Source organism: Urocitellus parryii, chromosome 6, assembly GCF_045843805.1.
Source record: "Urocitellus parryii isolate mUroPar1 chromosome 6, mUroPar1.hap1, whole genome shotgun sequence".
Lineage (NCBI taxonomy): Eukaryota > Metazoa > Chordata > Mammalia > Rodentia > Sciuridae > Urocitellus > Urocitellus parryii.
The window spans coordinates 103,425,879-103,443,055 of record NC_135536.1 but is presented as its reverse complement, the minus strand read 5'-3'; the positions used below and the strand labels follow the sequence as shown (position 1 = coordinate 103,443,055).

General features: G+C 41.2%; 1 protein-coding gene across 1 annotated transcript in view; it reads right to left on the bottom strand.

The window, feature by feature from the left end:
* Window positions 1–1,585: 1,585 nt before the first annotated feature.
* Window positions 1,586–17,177, bottom strand: part of Aqp9 (aquaporin 9) — a 43,011-nt gene continuing 27,419 nt past the window's right edge. Inside the window, exons 3-6 of the mRNA XM_026384865.2 lie at window positions 14,755–14,892; window positions 13,284–13,402; window positions 8,245–8,462; window positions 1,586–3,468 (exon numbers count right to left, since the gene is read on the bottom strand). Coding sequence (XP_026240650.1) covers window positions 3,294–3,468; window positions 8,245–8,462; window positions 13,284–13,402; window positions 14,755–14,892 — 650 coding nt within the window. The 3' untranslated portion in view covers window positions 1,586–3,293. The remainder of the gene's footprint in view (window positions 3,469–8,244; window positions 8,463–13,283; window positions 13,403–14,754; window positions 14,893–17,177) is intronic.

Sequence of the window (17,177 nt, the reverse complement as noted above, 5' to 3'; positions counted from 1 at the left end):
AAACATGTGTACACACACACACACGCACACACACACACACACACACACACACACAAACAAGTTTCTCTTCAGAGATTCCTCTGGAGCCCACTAGGAGGTGTGTAAGAAGATATCATAAGCAGAAGGAAATTCCTGATCCGCCCTTTCTATATCTAGTAACTACAGTTCACTTGTGGGTATGACACAAAGTCTGTCTGAACAATAGATTTTGTGACTAAATATTATTTATAAACCAGCCTCTGTAACTCAAAGTTATAAATCTTTTCTCATATTCTTGAACACTGACATACCTTAAAGTAAGGTGTTTGCGTGTGTGTGTGTGTGTGTGTGTGTAAGCAATTTAAAGGCAATCTTAATTTATATCTTAAGTACTGAATTTTAAAATATGACATTTAAAACTCTTCTTATCCTGTATCATGTTGAATATCAACTTTGGATGTTGCTGGTTAGAAAAGTCCCATACCCCAAGATGTGCTCTGAGATCTCAAGTAGTTGGGAATCATAGAGAAATTCTATTTCTGACATGAAGATAAATATTTCTATGAAGTTTTTCCATTGACAAGGAGGACAGAAGTGGGAATTACAGTTCTAACTCCTAAAGGACCTATTAAAAATAGTTTGCTGGATCTATCTAGTTAATTTCTGGTACAGACAAGTCAACCTCATAAACATTTTCTTGGCAAAGACCCTCATAAAGGCCAACCCACTTGTAAACTGGGGATGGGAGAGGATTTGGGTGTGAGCATCTGGAATAAGGAAACATTTTTTCCATTAAAAAGAAAACAAAAGGCTTCCTGGGGTGGATTTCCAATACTGTACATTTCCTCCTGGTAATCCTGGTCATTAATCATCGAGCAGTGCTTGATGAGCACCTGCATGGTTCACACATTCCACAACCCATCTAAGAAACTCAGCTTCCGAGTTGCCTCTTTCTCTGAGAACTTCAGTCCACCTCAGAACCTGCTCCTGATTTGACTTCTCTGCTCCTGGCAGAACTTGAAGCCAGACGTGGCATTTCGATCCTTCTCTGACTTCTCTCACTTTCCATGACTCCAGTGTTTCTCAGTTTCACCACTTCTGACATTTTGGGGCAGACCATTCTTTGTTGTAAGAGATGGTCCTTGCCCTATAAGATATTTGGCAGCATCTCTGGTCTCTAGCCACTAGATGCTATTAGCACTACGTGCCCCCCATAATCATAATCAGAAATGTCCCCAGACATTGTCAAATGTTCCCTTGAGGAGTTGGTGGGAGGGAGAATCAAAACTATCCCCAATTAGCCACTGTTCTAACTCATGGGGATCCCAAGACTCTGAGAATAATAGAGTAGCCACCACTGGACAGGATTTTCAAAGAAATCTTAGACCCATATGACTCAAGTTGATGCTCTCAACCCTTATTATATGTTAGAATCACTTGGGATATTGACAAAGAACCAAAGGGACAAACTTCCCAGGATATTTGATTTGTAGATAGAATAGACAACCTCTGAACCAGTATGTTTGTCAGTTTTAATACTTGCATAAATAAAAAGAAAAACCCAACAACCACCCAATAATTTTATTTTAAATTAGGAATATCCAGGTAGCTTCAGAGCAAGAAAATTTTTTTTTTTCATATGTCCATAGGTTGTAGAACACAGGCCATCAGAGACATCTTCCATTTGCCTTTTGTTGTTCTGCTAGCATCACAAAGTAGTTGGGAAGCTGGATGCCTCTGGAATTCTGGGCTTTTGACATTTGGACTGAAGGTGCATCCCAGTTCTCTTAGTGTTGTAACTCACAGAGACGCTCGCTCTGGTTGAAAGTACCATCAGTTAGGGAACTTCACAGGGAAGAGGCGGAGGAAGACGAAATTCCCTGAATGCCATGTGTGGGGCTGGCAGGGAAGGAAGAGCAAGACTTAGGGGGTTTATGAAGAGAGGCCTTCTGATAATGTTTTTAGCAGATGAAAGCTGTTCAGACTGCTACCTCTTTCTTTCACTTGTGCATCAGCAACACTGGGAACAAAACCAGACAAAGTGGGATCTTAAGATCTCATGCCCTAAGATTCAGGAGCAGTTTAGCCATAAGATACATATATTCTGAAAGCTGCGGATCCCACTTCTGCCCAGTCAGGAAAGATTGGCAAGGATTCTCAACCAGTCATCCATCTTCTGAAAGGTGAGGAGATACATTAGACAATGTTCACCTTTCACAAAATCTTGGACAACTCACTCAACTTCCCTGAGATTTTTCTCTATCTGAAAAGTGGGCATCATGGTATCTACCTCAGGCAGTGATTATTAGAATAAAACTAGATCATGTGTATGAAAACGTTTTGTGAACTGTAAAGCCCAATGAGGCAAGGTTATGTTTCCAAGGGCTTTCCACCTTGAACAGTCTGCTGGACCAGGAGCAGTGTGCTTTCTCAGGATTGGCTTCTGGAGCCTGTGTGGTGTAATAGATGTGTGCAGCCACTGACTTAACTTGTCAAGCGTCTGTCCTCAAGTGGGCAATTAGGGAAATACATTTGCACTAAACATGTAGAGCGATGTATTTTTCATGACTAAGCTTACAATTGTATTTTAGGCTATTATATAGAAAAGACCAGGAAATTAATTGGTGCCCTCTAAAACGCAGAAGAGCAAGAGATTAATCTGATAAATGGTTTCCATTAAAAAAATTCCATTTGGTTTCCCAAATTTATCTTGTCTCCTGTGTTTTCTAAATGCCACAATGCCCTTCCCCTGTGCTTACTATGGGATTCTACTGCTTCGAACATCCCTAGATTTGGAGAATATTAGTATTTATGCAAAGACAGTAGTACAACTTAACTAGAAAACGAATCCTTTAGCTCTCTAGTTCATGCATATTAACTGAAACCACTTTTGTCTTTCAGTGTAAGTTTTGGTTGATACTCAGGATGTAATATTTGTAGATACTGAAGGGTGAGGCTTTTGGCGACGCCATTTCATACAAGTAACGCAGCTGAAACCATCCAAGTCAGTCCATTGTCAAGGTTCCGAGTTATTAGTGCTCACCTCGTAATAAGGAGTCCCCTCAAGGACACAGTAAACAGGCAGAGAGAAGACTGTTTCAGGGGGAAGTCAGTGCTATTCTGGGGAGCCGGGTGACTGGTAGAGAAGAAATCAGTGTTTCCAAACCTTCACTCAGATGTCTTTGCTATAATATGGCTAGCAGAGAAAATTGGGTGGATTTCACTCCAGTTTTAAAAAAAACCACACACACTTGGATGCCATTTTTCCTAAAGAACACACCAAACCAACTTCAAATCCGGAACCAAGCATGCCGTTACATTATAACACTAAGTTCATATTTCTCTTGTTTGTCCTCAGATTGTTTTGCCTTGAAGTCTGGGTCAGGATCTGGGTGGTGGATTTCAATGAGAAGAAAGTAGAGGAGACCTCCAATGACAGAACCAATCATAGGACCCACTACAGGAATCCACCAGAAGTTATTTCCAGCTCTGAAATCAAACAAGAAATGAGTGACATATTCTCAGCCTTCCTCTGATATTACCACCTAGTTATTCTCTAATCAGCTAGTGTTTCTCTTGCTCACAGATCTCTTTTAACTCAGCAAAAGTTAAGTATAAGAGTATTCACTGAGCTGGGGCTGGGGCTCAGCAGTAGCGTACTTGCCTGGCATGTGTGAGGCACTGGGTTTGATTCTCAGCACTGCATATAAATACATAAAATAAAGGTCTATCTATAACTAAAATAAGATAAAGAGTATTCACTGTAGCATGGAAACCATCATCCTATATTTCCCAGTATACCTGGTTTTAGGCCATCTGGGAAAGTTCAGGTCAATTATTCAAGAATTTCCTTTCCCTGACCCTGGAATAATTAAGTCTGGGAATTATGAATGGAAAGGGAATGCCCAGAATGTGGAGATTCCTGGGTAGCACTAGTCCATGACAGCAACCAAAATAAATAATAAATAAATGAATATTTTAGAAGTCTAAGGTAGGGTATGGTCATGCATGCCTGAAACCTTAGCTACTCAGGAGGCTGAGGCAGGAAGATTACAAGTTTGAGGCCAGTCTCAGCAATTTAGGAAGACACCCTTTCTCAAAAAACAACAATAAAATGAAAAGGGTTGGGATATAACTCAGTAGTAAAGTGCCCCTGGGATCAATTCCCAGAACCAAAAAATAATTTAAAGCCTATTTGTGAATTACCTATTAAATACAATTTAAATCAGTGCTATTTTTTTAATATTATAGTTCAGAGGTACGCTTTGATAGATTTTTGTGCCATTACTCTCCTTTCCATCTAGAAATCCTCAGTATGCCTTGTGAAGTATGTACTTAGTAAAGGATGGGGAAAAGGTGGCCTTGAGAATTGTCATTACCTTTTTTTGGAGAGAGAAAATCCATTTAAATGACTCCATAGAAAAGACCAAAAATGCTCAGAAGAAAATAAAAAGTGGTATACTGTTAAGGACATATACATTTAAGATAAGACCATTCATTGTTTTCAAGCCAGAAAAATGATAAATATAAAAAATCAGAATAATGCCATGGAAGTGGCCAGGGAGCCAAAGGAGATACACAGATGCACAGGAGATTTCACCATGTTCTGGGTGGATCCCAACATCCTGATTTGAAATAATGGAGAGAATTTTGAATCTAAGATTAATAATTCCTATTTCCTAAATTTGGAGCTAAGAGGATTCATGGCTTTTCTTTTCATTTTTATATGATGCCCGTGTGACTTTTTGTTATAGCAAACCTTGATTAGAAAAAATTAAGGAAATAAGTAGAAAACATGAGTCCCATCCTAGACTCCAGATCTCATTCTAACCTCAGGACAGTCCAGAAAAATCTTTGGGCAAGTCACTCCTCTGTCAACTCTGACTCCTTCATCTGCACACTCCCTTCCAGCTGAAGCATCCAGGTACAGTCAAACATCTTAATCACCAAGGCAGGCTTGGGAAGAGCACTAAGACTGAGTAGGGCAGCCACTAGATGTCACTCTTGCTGCATGGGAGAGAGGATGCTGCCCTGCCCACTCTCAAGGCGCCCTTTCCCACGCTCTCAAATCTGGATAGACTTTTCTATGAGAGGTGGGAGGGTGGGGGGGTGGCTGCTTCTCCCATTTGGCTTTAAAGAACTAGAAGCCTTCTCTGGAGGTCAGCATGTGAAGGGAGAGGAAGCTGCACGAGTTGGTGCATCATTTCCTATGTAGTGAATCTTTCCCTTTCATTTAGCAGACTAAGATCCAGGTATCTGCCAGGGTACACATCCTATCACTGGCTGGACTCTCTTCCTTCTCTCAGGCTGGACACATTGTGCCAGGGGTACAAATCATAAATGGATGAGCCCAGATGTGATTTCTTGACCAGTCCTGTCTTCTATACACTCAGGGAAGAGATGATTTGTACACTATGATTTGGTGGCTGCCAGGAACATGTCTGTGTTAACTGACTAAAGGAGCAACTTTAGAGACTCGTGGCTTTGGGTAAAACTGCTTTTAAAAATTAATAACAGTCCACAGATCCTTCACCCATGAAGTCATTAACATCCTGATTTGAAATAATGGAGTGAACTTTGATGGAAAACATCCCTAAGGTTAGAGTAGGAGTCAGCCAGGGTCTGCTGGCTCCCACTCCCCTGCCTGTCCTCCACTGCATGCCATGCAGGACAACTGAGAACCTGAGAGCCTGAGCACATGGCAGTCCTGCCTGTATCTGAGACCATGGAGGTAGACCAGGCTAGAATATCTGCTAGGGTGCTTACCTGAGAGAGGACCCTGAAAGGATGGGACATGTTGGGGACATGTGGGAAGCCTGTAGTCCCTCAAAGTTTTGGGGGAAACTTTTTTGGTTGAAGATCATCAGCCATTCCAGCTGTTTCCTAACAGATTTCTACTCCTGTAGTCTCTGTTTTCAACTCATACAGTAATGCCAGGTTAATTTTGCTAAACTGACATTCTAAGCATATCAAACATCTGCCTTAAATACTTTGCTGCTCCCTATAACCTACAGAATAGAAAAATTCAAAATTATTATTCAGGGAGTCCATATCCTCTATGATCTTATGATTTCCAACCTTTTTTATGTACCCTTTTTATGCACCCTTCCTTCTATTCCAGGTTGCTTGTTATTTTAACATGCTGTGGTTAAATACAGGGTCCTTTCCACCTGAGATATCCTCTTTGTTGCTTGTATAAATGTGCTCAAGTAGGGCAAAATGCTCCCACTTCCCCACCCCCATAATTCCTAAATTTGGAGTTATAAACCACCTCTCAACTCCTGGAATCAATCAGTCAGATTTCCTTAATGGCACTTGACAGCTTAACCTTGTATAAGAGCCTCACGTTATAACCTCTTACATAGAATATAAATAAATTGGTGAAGGACAGCGACTGGGTCTTATCATCTTAGCACAGGGCCTTGTAAGAGATCAGGTAGCTGAGCAAATGAATAAACAATGCACATGGGTTAAAGATGCCGATGCTAACGAGAAACACAGGGCTCAGGGTCTCCCACAGACCTGGGTTCTCCCAATGTACTTAACAAGGCAAAGTGAGATTGGGAAAGATCTCTGTTTTGAAACAATCATGTTTCTTAGTACTTTGACTGAATCACTAAGGAGGGCTGAAAAGGGAAGGAGAGGAATGTGGTCTCTAGGATTAAGGTTCTGAAAGTGGGGTTAAAAAAAACTCATGAACAAATTCTGGGCTCTGGAAACCTTTAGGACACATGCTTGTTTGCTCCATTGGAAGAGCAAACAAGAGATCCTTCCTAGTTAGGTATGTTTTCATGTTCTAGAACAGACTTTCTCAATCACAGCACTATTAACATTGTGAGCTGAATAATTCTTTGTTGTGGGGTCTGTCCCGTGTATTGTAGGATGCTTAGCGACCTCCCTGGCCTTTAGCCACCAGTTATAAGTACCTATCCCACTCTCCACCCCCAGGTGTGACAACTAAGAATATCTCCAGTCATTGTCAAATGTTCCTGGGGTAAAACTACCTACCTCAAGTTGAAAACTATTGTTCTAGAAAATTCATTGCATTGTAAATTTCTTGAGGATAGGGGATAGTGCTCGATTCTCTTCATATCTTTCAACCCCTAAAAGACCTCTGGTACACAGAACTTACTCATCCAGGCACTGTGGATATAGCAGGAAGAGAGCTGATAAAATCTCCAGGATATTTATACTCTGAAAGCTCTTAACAGTATCTGTGGTAGTGATCTGAATAGGATCAGTTGTTTTACAGCTTGTTTTTCACACCTGTGAAAGGCAACTCAAACTCTCATTTAAATAAAGTTATGTCTCACATCTGACTGGATGTACAGGTCAGCATTTAGAAACACTCAAGTCCTTTGTCCCCACAGTAAACATTACAGTGGGATTTGCTCACACATGTTTTATCTACTCCCCTCACTCCTTGTTAGAGCCCTGTTTCCTGGTGAGTCAAAGTGAGTTCCTTGCCCATACACAGCTGTCATAGTGGAAGGGATGGGCCTCTGTGACTTCATGAGGAGAAAGTGGGAAGGAGTTCATGGGCAAAGTTTGTCCTAGGAGACTGGCACGTTCTGGTACATTCTGAAGCAGAAAGCATGGGGTCTTGCTGTGTCTGGGGCACAGACTCTATAAGTCCATTCTGTCAGGAATTTCTTATTCTTGTTTGAAGACCCAACTCAGCCCTTGCTTCATGGGTCATGTTTTTCCCTACGTCTTTGGAAGAGTTGATGGCTCCCTTCTCTGTGTTCCCTCTGCACTTTCAGGGAGTGCCAAAGCATTGACATTGTTCAGGGGAAGTGTCTTTACTGATTTCAAGATTTCCTTGCCTCGTACAATAACTGCAGCATAGACAGGGTCCAAAAGGATCTGCTTTATGAATGACTCACAAGAAGGAGCCCATTGGTAGCATGAGAAGATGTAAAATCTCGTCTCAACTTCGCTACAAAGTTATATGGACAAGTTATACTACAAAAACGTTCACATAAAGCTATAGACAAATTTAGGGAATATTATTATTATATGGGACAGGCCTATCTGTATTGAATTTACCTAGACCCTGCCTCTCTCTCTCTGCCTGCCTCCCCCTCTCTCTTTCACATACACAAGGCCACAAGACACCAGTGCAGTGCCCCTGTTTATGACCGGAGCATCGACTTCACCTCTGCTCTCTAATCTGCACACCTCGGGATCTCCAGGTCACAGCCTAGCCCTCCCCATGAGGCACTGCACTCATCCTTTCCTCTCTTCCCCATCCTTGTTACTTACGTGAAGACCTCAACCCCCCATCCTGCCAAAGCAGTGAATATTCTGGGACTCAGGTCTCGAGCTGGATTCATGGCACAGCCACTGTTCAGTCCCAAAGAAGAAGAAATGAGAATGATCAGGAGTCCAATGACAATGGGCTCTAGGCCTTTAGGAACCCCCAAGTTTCTGGAGTCAAAAATGGCGAAGACAATCAAGAGGAGGAACATGGTGGCCAACACCTGGAGAGGGAGAAAATACGCAGGAGTTTTAACCTGTATTTTGCACACTGTCCACCCCTTCTCACCAAAAATAAACTAAGTAATAAGTAACACACACTGGGTGAGCATATGGGTTTTCTTTCCACAGCAATCCTAAATGTAGATGGCAATATAATTATTCTTTACAGAGGAGTTACCTGCGCCAGAGCGCACACTCGGTAAGCAGCCGCAGGTTTGGACCCAGAGTGTCCAGCCCTAGAGAGTTATCTACACTATCCTGGTAATCTGTCAGCTGAAAGGAAAAGCCAGCCACAGTCTGGAAAAAAAGAGTGAAGAGGTGGCTCAAACTGGTGAGAAAAACAGTGCAAAGCAGCAATAGGTGAATGGGTAAAGAAAACGGACAGAAAAAAATCATGAAATAAAAATTGAATTAGGCAACAAATGGGAAAATATGATTTGTAATAAAAGAAATTCAGACAATAGCAAATGTTTATGAAAGAAGATTGGTTCTTTCAGGGTTTTCTAGTGGAACTAAACACACATGATGCTTTTGAAAGGGAATTTAGCAATAACTTAACAACATTAATTTAAAAGTATAAATTTATTCATATGATTTAATGTTATTGAATATTTGAGAATTATACCATAGAAATAATCTAAAACATGGAAAAGTTATAGAACACATATTTACTTAATCATTATTTATAGTATTAAAGACTGTAAGCCACCTAAGAACACATCTCTAAGGAAAGAGCTAACTCCACTTCATGGTCTACTATAAAAGTCACTAAAAACTGTAAACATGAATACTATGTAGTCACTCTTAAAATGCTTATGACATTAAGTGAAAAAAATAAAATTATATGTATTATTTTATATTTAAAAGCCCACCTAAAAGAATAATCGTAAGAGACCATACAAAATGACAACAGATATTCTGCAGTTGTAGGTTATAGCTGGTGTTTCATCTTCTCTGTTTTTCTAAACCTTCTAAACTATTATTTTGCTTTAACATCAAACCCATATATATTACTTACTGAACATTAATATGCTTTATATGAAGAACAGCTGGCACATTTTGAAACGAATGGCACATGTACTTTACCCATGGTACTTCACAGCTTTACTTATTAAAACTTCATCATAACACTGTAAGATAATTCTATTATTATTCCCAGTTTATAGATGAGAAAACTTGGGTAGAAAGAGCTTAAGACACATGTGCAAGTGTACGAAGCTGCAAAAATCAAAGAATCAGAATGGGAAACCAGTAACTGATTTTAGAGTTTCAATTCTTCGCCATTGTTATAGTTTGTACGTGAAGTGTTCTCCAAAAGCTCACAGGTGAGGCAATGTAAGAAGGTTCAGAGGAGAAATGATTGGGTTGTGAGAGTTTTAAGCCAATCAGTGAATTCATCCCATGATAGGGATTAACTGAGTGGTAATTGACATGGCAGGGTGTGGCTGGAGGAGGTGGGAATTGGGGGCATGGCTTTGGAGTACATATTTGTATCTGGCAAGTGGAGAACTCTCTTTCTGATTTCTGATCACCATGTCAGCTGCTTCCTTCTGTCACACTCTTCTGCCATGATGTCTTGCCTCACCTTGAGCCCCAAGGAATGGAGCTGGCCTTCTATGGACTAAGACCTCTGAAACCATGAGCCCTCAAATAAACTTTTCTTCCTAAAATTGTTCTGGTCAGATCCTTTAGTCACAACAGCAAAAAAGCTGACTAAAACAACTATTTAATCAGCTTTCCAAAATAAAATAATATTAAAATAATTTATATTCTCAGAGATATGTCTCCTAAGAGTAGCCTTCTCTAGAAAGCCCTTCCTGGCTCTGGAGAAGAGTAGAAGCTCCTGGTCCTGAGATTCTTCTGCATTCTTACTTTACTTCCACTGCTACCCTAATCACCTTGCAATCACCCTGTTTATTTGTCAGATTGAGCATCTTGCCTTGAACTCCTTTAAGAAGGAATGCTTGGAGCTATACCTGCCTAAACAGGAGCCCAATAAATATTTATTGGCTAAATGAATGATTATTAAATAAATTGTGAAAAATACTTGAATAGTATTTAGAGATGAGTATAATATTGAGATAAGGTGGCCCAGGTATACGGTAAAGGTGGTCAACAGTTCTGCTGGGTGTTAGCTGACTGGCAACTGACATTCTCCTGAACAACTTCTAAAGCCAAAGGAAGACAGAGAAACTTCAGGGATTGCTAATGGTTAGAGTACTCGGTTTTTCTACTTTGTCTTATATAATAATTGGCTTAAAAATCATGATTCATAGAGGAACTGGCAACACAGTCTGAAACAAGGATAGAGAGAAGAAAGGTTAGGTAACAGTATATTAATAAACGTCAGTCAAGACATGATAACCATCAGTGAGGTTGGACCTCCACTCACCAGATACCAAGCAATTTCCTTGTTAACAAACTCTTGGTGAAATATCTTAAGGAGAAGAATTGGGAGAAGATGTGAAATTCTAGAAGATTCCATCAGGAAAGCAAAAGAAGAAGAAAGCAGAGAGGGAGGGAAAGAGAATTGGCCAAGGGGAGCAAAATGACTATTTGTTGACTGCCCAATATGTGCCAGGGATTTACTCTGTGATGCATCTGTCAGGTATTGTTGCTGCTCCTTATTGGAAGATGGGAATTGAGATGTCAGAAGTCTGATGCCAGAGAGTTAAGGGATCTCCTCCATCTTACCTTCAGTGAGCTCTTTCTTCTCCCTCCATTCTTCTCTCTTCATACCTTTTTCTGTGTTGCTGTCCTAAATTTATGAAAGAACTGCTCTCCTGACCATTTCCTTCAGATGGCTCCAATTTTCTCTAATTGGAAAACTCCTATTTCCAAGCAGCTAACCATTCTCAGGGCTGGAAAGGATCTCAAAGGTGAGGTATCCTACACTGTCCCCCATCCAGAGGCTTAATCTCCTGATTATTAATTCCTCTCATTGAGTCTCCACTCTAGCATCCCGAGGCTACCAGACTTGCCTCCAGCATCTCCAGTGGTTATTGTCCTTGAGAAACAGAGTTTGTATTTAGCTCAGGTGCAATTTCTGACAAGTTTTCCTCTTATGAATGTGCTTTGTTTCACCATAATTTCATTCATTTATGAACTCACCCATTCGTTAATAAATAATTTTTGAAGCTCAGCGATAGAGGACTTGCTTAACATGTGTGAGGCCCAGGGTTCCATCCATAGCATTGCCAAAAAGGAAAAAAGGAGCACCTATTATATACCAGGCAATGTGCTCCCATCAAATCTCCTTGGGAGTAGGTGACTATACACATCAGAATAATCTTTTTTTTTCTTTTTCCTGCTTGACAGCCCTTCAAGTCTTTGAAAGGTACTATCATGTCCCATCACTTCCATCCCTCTTCCACTCAAACCCACATACCCTGTCTAGACCACATGTCCCTGTTTTCCATTCATTGCTCGTGTACTATCATTATCTTTTTGTTTCCTCTTCTAGAATCATGGCATTTGGAGAAGAGTCTAATACTCTCAGTGTAGAGTAAGGTCAGACCCTCATTACTTCATTTGTGTGTCTATTATTGCAGCTTACACACTCCTTTTTCTGGCAACCACCTCTCTTTCTCACTGAAACTTTTCCTATTGTTCTAGGTCTTTTAGACTTTCTGCTCCAGATGACTAATGTGATCTCTATGGTCCAGTTCTCTATGTAATTGTATTGTATTTTACATTGTGCTCTTGTTCTTATGTGATCATTGTGTTCCTCAGCTAGATTCTAAATTCCTGGGCAGATACTGTTTCCAATGTCTTTTCCTCATATTTATTATTTTTATCCTTTGAAATAACCTGATGAGGGCTAATATTTATCCCCATTTTACAAGTGAAAAACTTGGAACTCAGAAAGTTTAGTAATTTCCTGAAACCACCCAGGGAGATAGGGACAGAAATCTTATTTCAATTCAAGTACTGACTCTGAATCTTAAATCTTTACAATTCACATTATCAGTCCTTCAAGCTCCAGACACAGGACTGAGCACATAACGAGTGCTCAATAAACACTCATTGCTGTTTGGTTTGTTGATCAAAGTAGAAAAGAAAAGAATGAGAACAAGAGGACACAGTTTTTCATCCATCCATGGAATGGAGGTGGCCATAGTTGGTAAACTGGAAGACCCTTTTATACACATGCTCACTCTGGTCTGCCCCACTGTACAAATTCTCCCTTTCTCCTTCCCTGACCAAGATGACCAGCAGCCTTCTTGGGACACAGCCAGGGAGGAAGAGTCTGTTAGACTAACCATGTTGGTTCCACACAAACCAAACAAGATAGTGGTGTTATTGGCTACACAACCAATTCTCTGGTGCAAGCAGCCAGCATAATTGTCAATAAGGCAGAGAACATTTATCTATCTGAGAGTTTGGATAAATCTAGACTTATGGTGAAACAGAGAGGATAAATTATGCCCAGGCTCATGGACTGCACTGCATAGTCCTTGCATTGAGATAAACATGTCTTTTTTTGTAACCTCCATACTTGGACCATGAACACAACAGAGACAACAATCATAAAGTGAACCACATTTGCCTCTATAGGGGTTGAAATGTCCGGTCATCCATGTTTTTCTGGACATCAACTTAAGTGAAACAAGTGTGTATATTAAAGGCAACAGAATACTTTTTTTTAGTGGTATCAACTTCTGCTAGGGCAAAACAATTAAGAAAGCTTGGGTTGTGCCCAGTGGCCTCTGACTTTAGAAATACAATCCTCCCTTTATGTTAGGCCCATAATGCTCCAACACATTTCCCTTTTTAGTTCATGTCTTTTCACCAAAGTTAGTCTTTGTTGAATCTACACTTACTTGGTCTGCAAATGCATTCCCCAGTGATAGATATGGAGATGGGTATGTTGCAAAAATTTGCGCTGTTGCATTTTCTCCCACGATGAGCAATTTTCCACCAGCAAAGGACATAAGTCCATCTATGGAAGACAGAGCTCTGGCACATTAGTGTTCTCTAGGAGCAGTCAAGGGGAGCCTATGCCAGGCCTCGTGCTAAACAACAGCAGTCAAACACTCAGGAATCACCTATTCTCTTGACTTCACAGTATGTTAGTCTTAGAGATGCCTGGGGGGAATCCCAGGATGGTGGTCAAAGGTAGAAAGCCCTAGGTTGCTCTGATGGTCTACTCCAAAGTTGACCCAAATCCTTGGTCAGCGGGGTCCCGGAAACCTATGTTCTTTGGGGGAAAAGTCTTAGAATTTTCAAAATCAACCTAAAGCCAAAGTGGGGTTTGAACTTGCTCTAGGCAGAATTCTTAGTTCTTAGAGATAGTCTCAGTAGTGCACTCCCGAACCTGAAGGTGTCGCAGTGTAGTGAAGAGATGGGGGATGGCCATTGGAGCCTTAGAACAAGGGGGATGGCAGACACTGACACAGCCAGCACTGACCCCAGGCCTCTCTTGCCATAGCCGCTGGCTCTCTGCATTCCTGGTCTGCTCTTACATTCCCCTTTAGTCCTCATAGGCTTTAATTCCCAGAGAAACACTTGGTGGGGGAATGCCCTTTTCGACAAACTATTTCCTTAAGCCTTGGTTCATAATTCCAGTTCCTAAGGTCTTGTGTTTGATAATCACAATGGATGGAGGCTCACCTTGGATTAGATGGAAGTATTTTAGAAGTTGATTTCATAGAATCCCAACATTTCTTAGTTTGAAGGATTTTGAGAATCATTTATTTCATTTTTCTCACTTTCCAGAGAAAGAAACTGAGGTCCATCAGTCAGATGACTTGTTTAAGTCACACAGCTACTGATGGACAGTCAGAACTAAAGCCTGGTCTTTGATTACCAGTTCTCTGTTTCCCCCTGAGGTCTACTGAAGAATGGAACGTGGGCTATTTGAGAGGAGGGGGTCAAGTCTCCCCCACCCAGCTTGTTTCTCTGCTGTGCTTTCTCCTTCAAAAACGTTTCCCAGACCCCATCTCTAAACACTTACTTCTCAGAGTCTTTGCCATCACGGAGCTCCTCTTATCTCAGACAAATCAGAGAATGCAGAGGAGAAGCTGTTGGACTACTGTGTACAGGTTGCAGGTTTGAGTATAAAGATAGGTTTCTCTAAGTTCTGGGACACTTAAGATGTCACCATTTTCATTAAGAAGCTTCATAAATTCGCCCAAATGATGACTTTGGCCTCCCTATCTGAAATTTAGAATGTCCTTTCAATTCTAGAGTGCTTCCTGCTCTCGCTTTATCTCACTTTTCCCTACCAGGAAATTCAGGCTTTCAGAGGATGCCCAGCTCTTCATAACCTTTAAATGGAGGGATCCTACTCACCATAGTAAATGCCAAAAAGAGTTGCAGCCCCCACAAAGGCTCCCAAAAACTGGGCTCCCACATAAAATGGAAATTTAGACCATTTCATCCTTCCAAAGACACACATTGCGAAAGATACAGCTGGGTTAATGTGGCCACCTGCAAGGAAGAGAAGATGATTGGCATGTCAGAAAGCAAGCCTGGAGGGGAAATTTTATAAGAAAATCGTGTCCAGAGACCTCAGGAAGAATTCAAACTTCTAGAAGAATTCAAACAAATGTATGTGTAGAGAAAGAGGTATGTGTGTGTGTGTGAGTTTGTGTGTGTGTTTGTGTGTGTGTATGTGTGTGTGTGTATGTGTGTGTGTATGTGTGCGTGTGTGTGCACATGTAAGAGAGACACAGAAAGAGACAGGGAGTTTGGGAGAAAGGAAGAGAAAACTAGCAATCCTCATGGTATCATTAGGAATGTTCATTTTCATGAAAAGGCAGTCAGAAATAGAAACCCTGTCTTCACTCTTTATTTTTATGGGGTTTTATCTATTGGTTAAAGCAATAACTCTAAATAGATTGATAAAAAATATTAACATCAATATATGTCTTAAGGTCAATATACTTAACACAATATATGTATTTAAATTTATACCTAGCCCTTCCTCAGTCCATTCCCAGGGGCTATAAAACCAATCACAATGCAAGGCACTTAGCCCTGAAAAGTGCTCTAAGGGGAAGTGTCCCTAGGTTGATAGTTGTGACTCTCCTTGAGGTTTGGGACTTCCTTTATTTTTAGGTGATTATATTGCCTGGGTGGGTTTTCCTTTGTTTTTCTGCATAAACAATGCATTTCTCTCACACAGAAATGTTGCAATACTTATGTCACCTAACCCAAACTATGGTTGGTGAAATCAGCTTCCTTGCTTTCATCTATTCACAAAATCAAATAGAAGGTTTGCTCTTGGAAGGTCACTAATGTTCCCCACTGGTTTTGCTAGGAACAATGGCATTTATTGAACATTTGCCAGATACTATCTTGGGGGTATTATGTGCATTGGAACCTCTTAAGAACCCAGTGAGATGGGTACTATTCCAGTTAACAGGTGAGGAAACTGAAGCCCAGAAGTAAAGTAACCGTCTTAGGCTATGTGATCAGTAAATGGTAGAACCAGGATTCATATCCAGCTTTATCCCAACTTCAGAGCCAATGTTCTATGTTACACTACTCTAAGTTCTTCTTCACCATAGTTATAAAGTGGTGGGCAGAACAAAATAAAGAATTTTTAATAATCATTTTTGAGCAAGTAGGCTCACTTTCCAGGAAAGAAAGATGTTCTTCTGAGGAACACAGATAGCATTTTGTGTGGAGGAAAGATAGTCACTGTCAAGGTGACCGCATTGGAATGTGGACTTTCAGGTTGTAGATATAAACAAGAGAGATGATAACCACCATGGTGGTAACTAGGATGATGACGCTAGTCCTGCACTGCTTGGCTTTCCTCAGAAACATGGGAGGGCTGGCTGACTAACACCCTCCCACCACAGAGTCTGCCATGCTTCTCCTGAGTCTTCAAGACCAAGTGGGCTTGCAGGAGTATTCTGACTGCTGGCTCAACCACAGGGGTCCTTTCTCCACTTGCCTCTGCAACTCCGGGACCCATATGGGCATGAAAATGCCAAGATATCAAAGCAAAGATTACCCCGAAACCTTACAAACACTTCAATGGTTGTGTTTTACTTTTAAATCCAAGGGAGCCACCATTCTGGAGATGACAGAGGACTACTTACTAGGAAGACAGGAAACATGGGCATGCAGGGCAGTTGCCAAAGCCAGCCCTACTCCTCTTCTCCCACAGGCTGTGTGGAGAGCAGCTGCCACTCAGCCAACCTGGAGGGACCCATTGAAAAAGGACAATGGGGTTCTATGAAATAACCTTGAACCAAAAAAAAAAAATGCTTCCCTCCAGATCAATCCACCAATGGGAGACTTCTTGAATGAAGTCCTCTTCCAAACAAAATTCCCCATCGGTAGGTTCACACTTTTTAGCCCCTCACAGTCATCCTGAGGTTGGAACCATTATTCACCTTGAAACTCTCACAATGCAAGACACTTAGCCGGTATTTGAGATAAGATAGCAAGTATTCAATCAGAAGCATTAATTAGATAACTCAGACTACAGAGATCTCCAAAGAGGGAAAGTTGTCTGGGGGGCTGGAGATGGTGTGTCTGGGTGGATACTTTACAAAGCAGCGAGGAAAAGGTTTCCAGAGGTGGTAGAAGGGTTCAGAAAGGGAGGGAATCAATGAATGGCACCCTGCCCCCTTTGGCTGGAGGCCTAGTGGATAATTAAAATTTCTCCCTGCAGAGCTGAATGCTCACTCCCGGCTCATCACAAGGATGAGGCAGGGCAGTGTAGTGCAAAGAACATGAGCAGTATAGTCAGAGAGTCC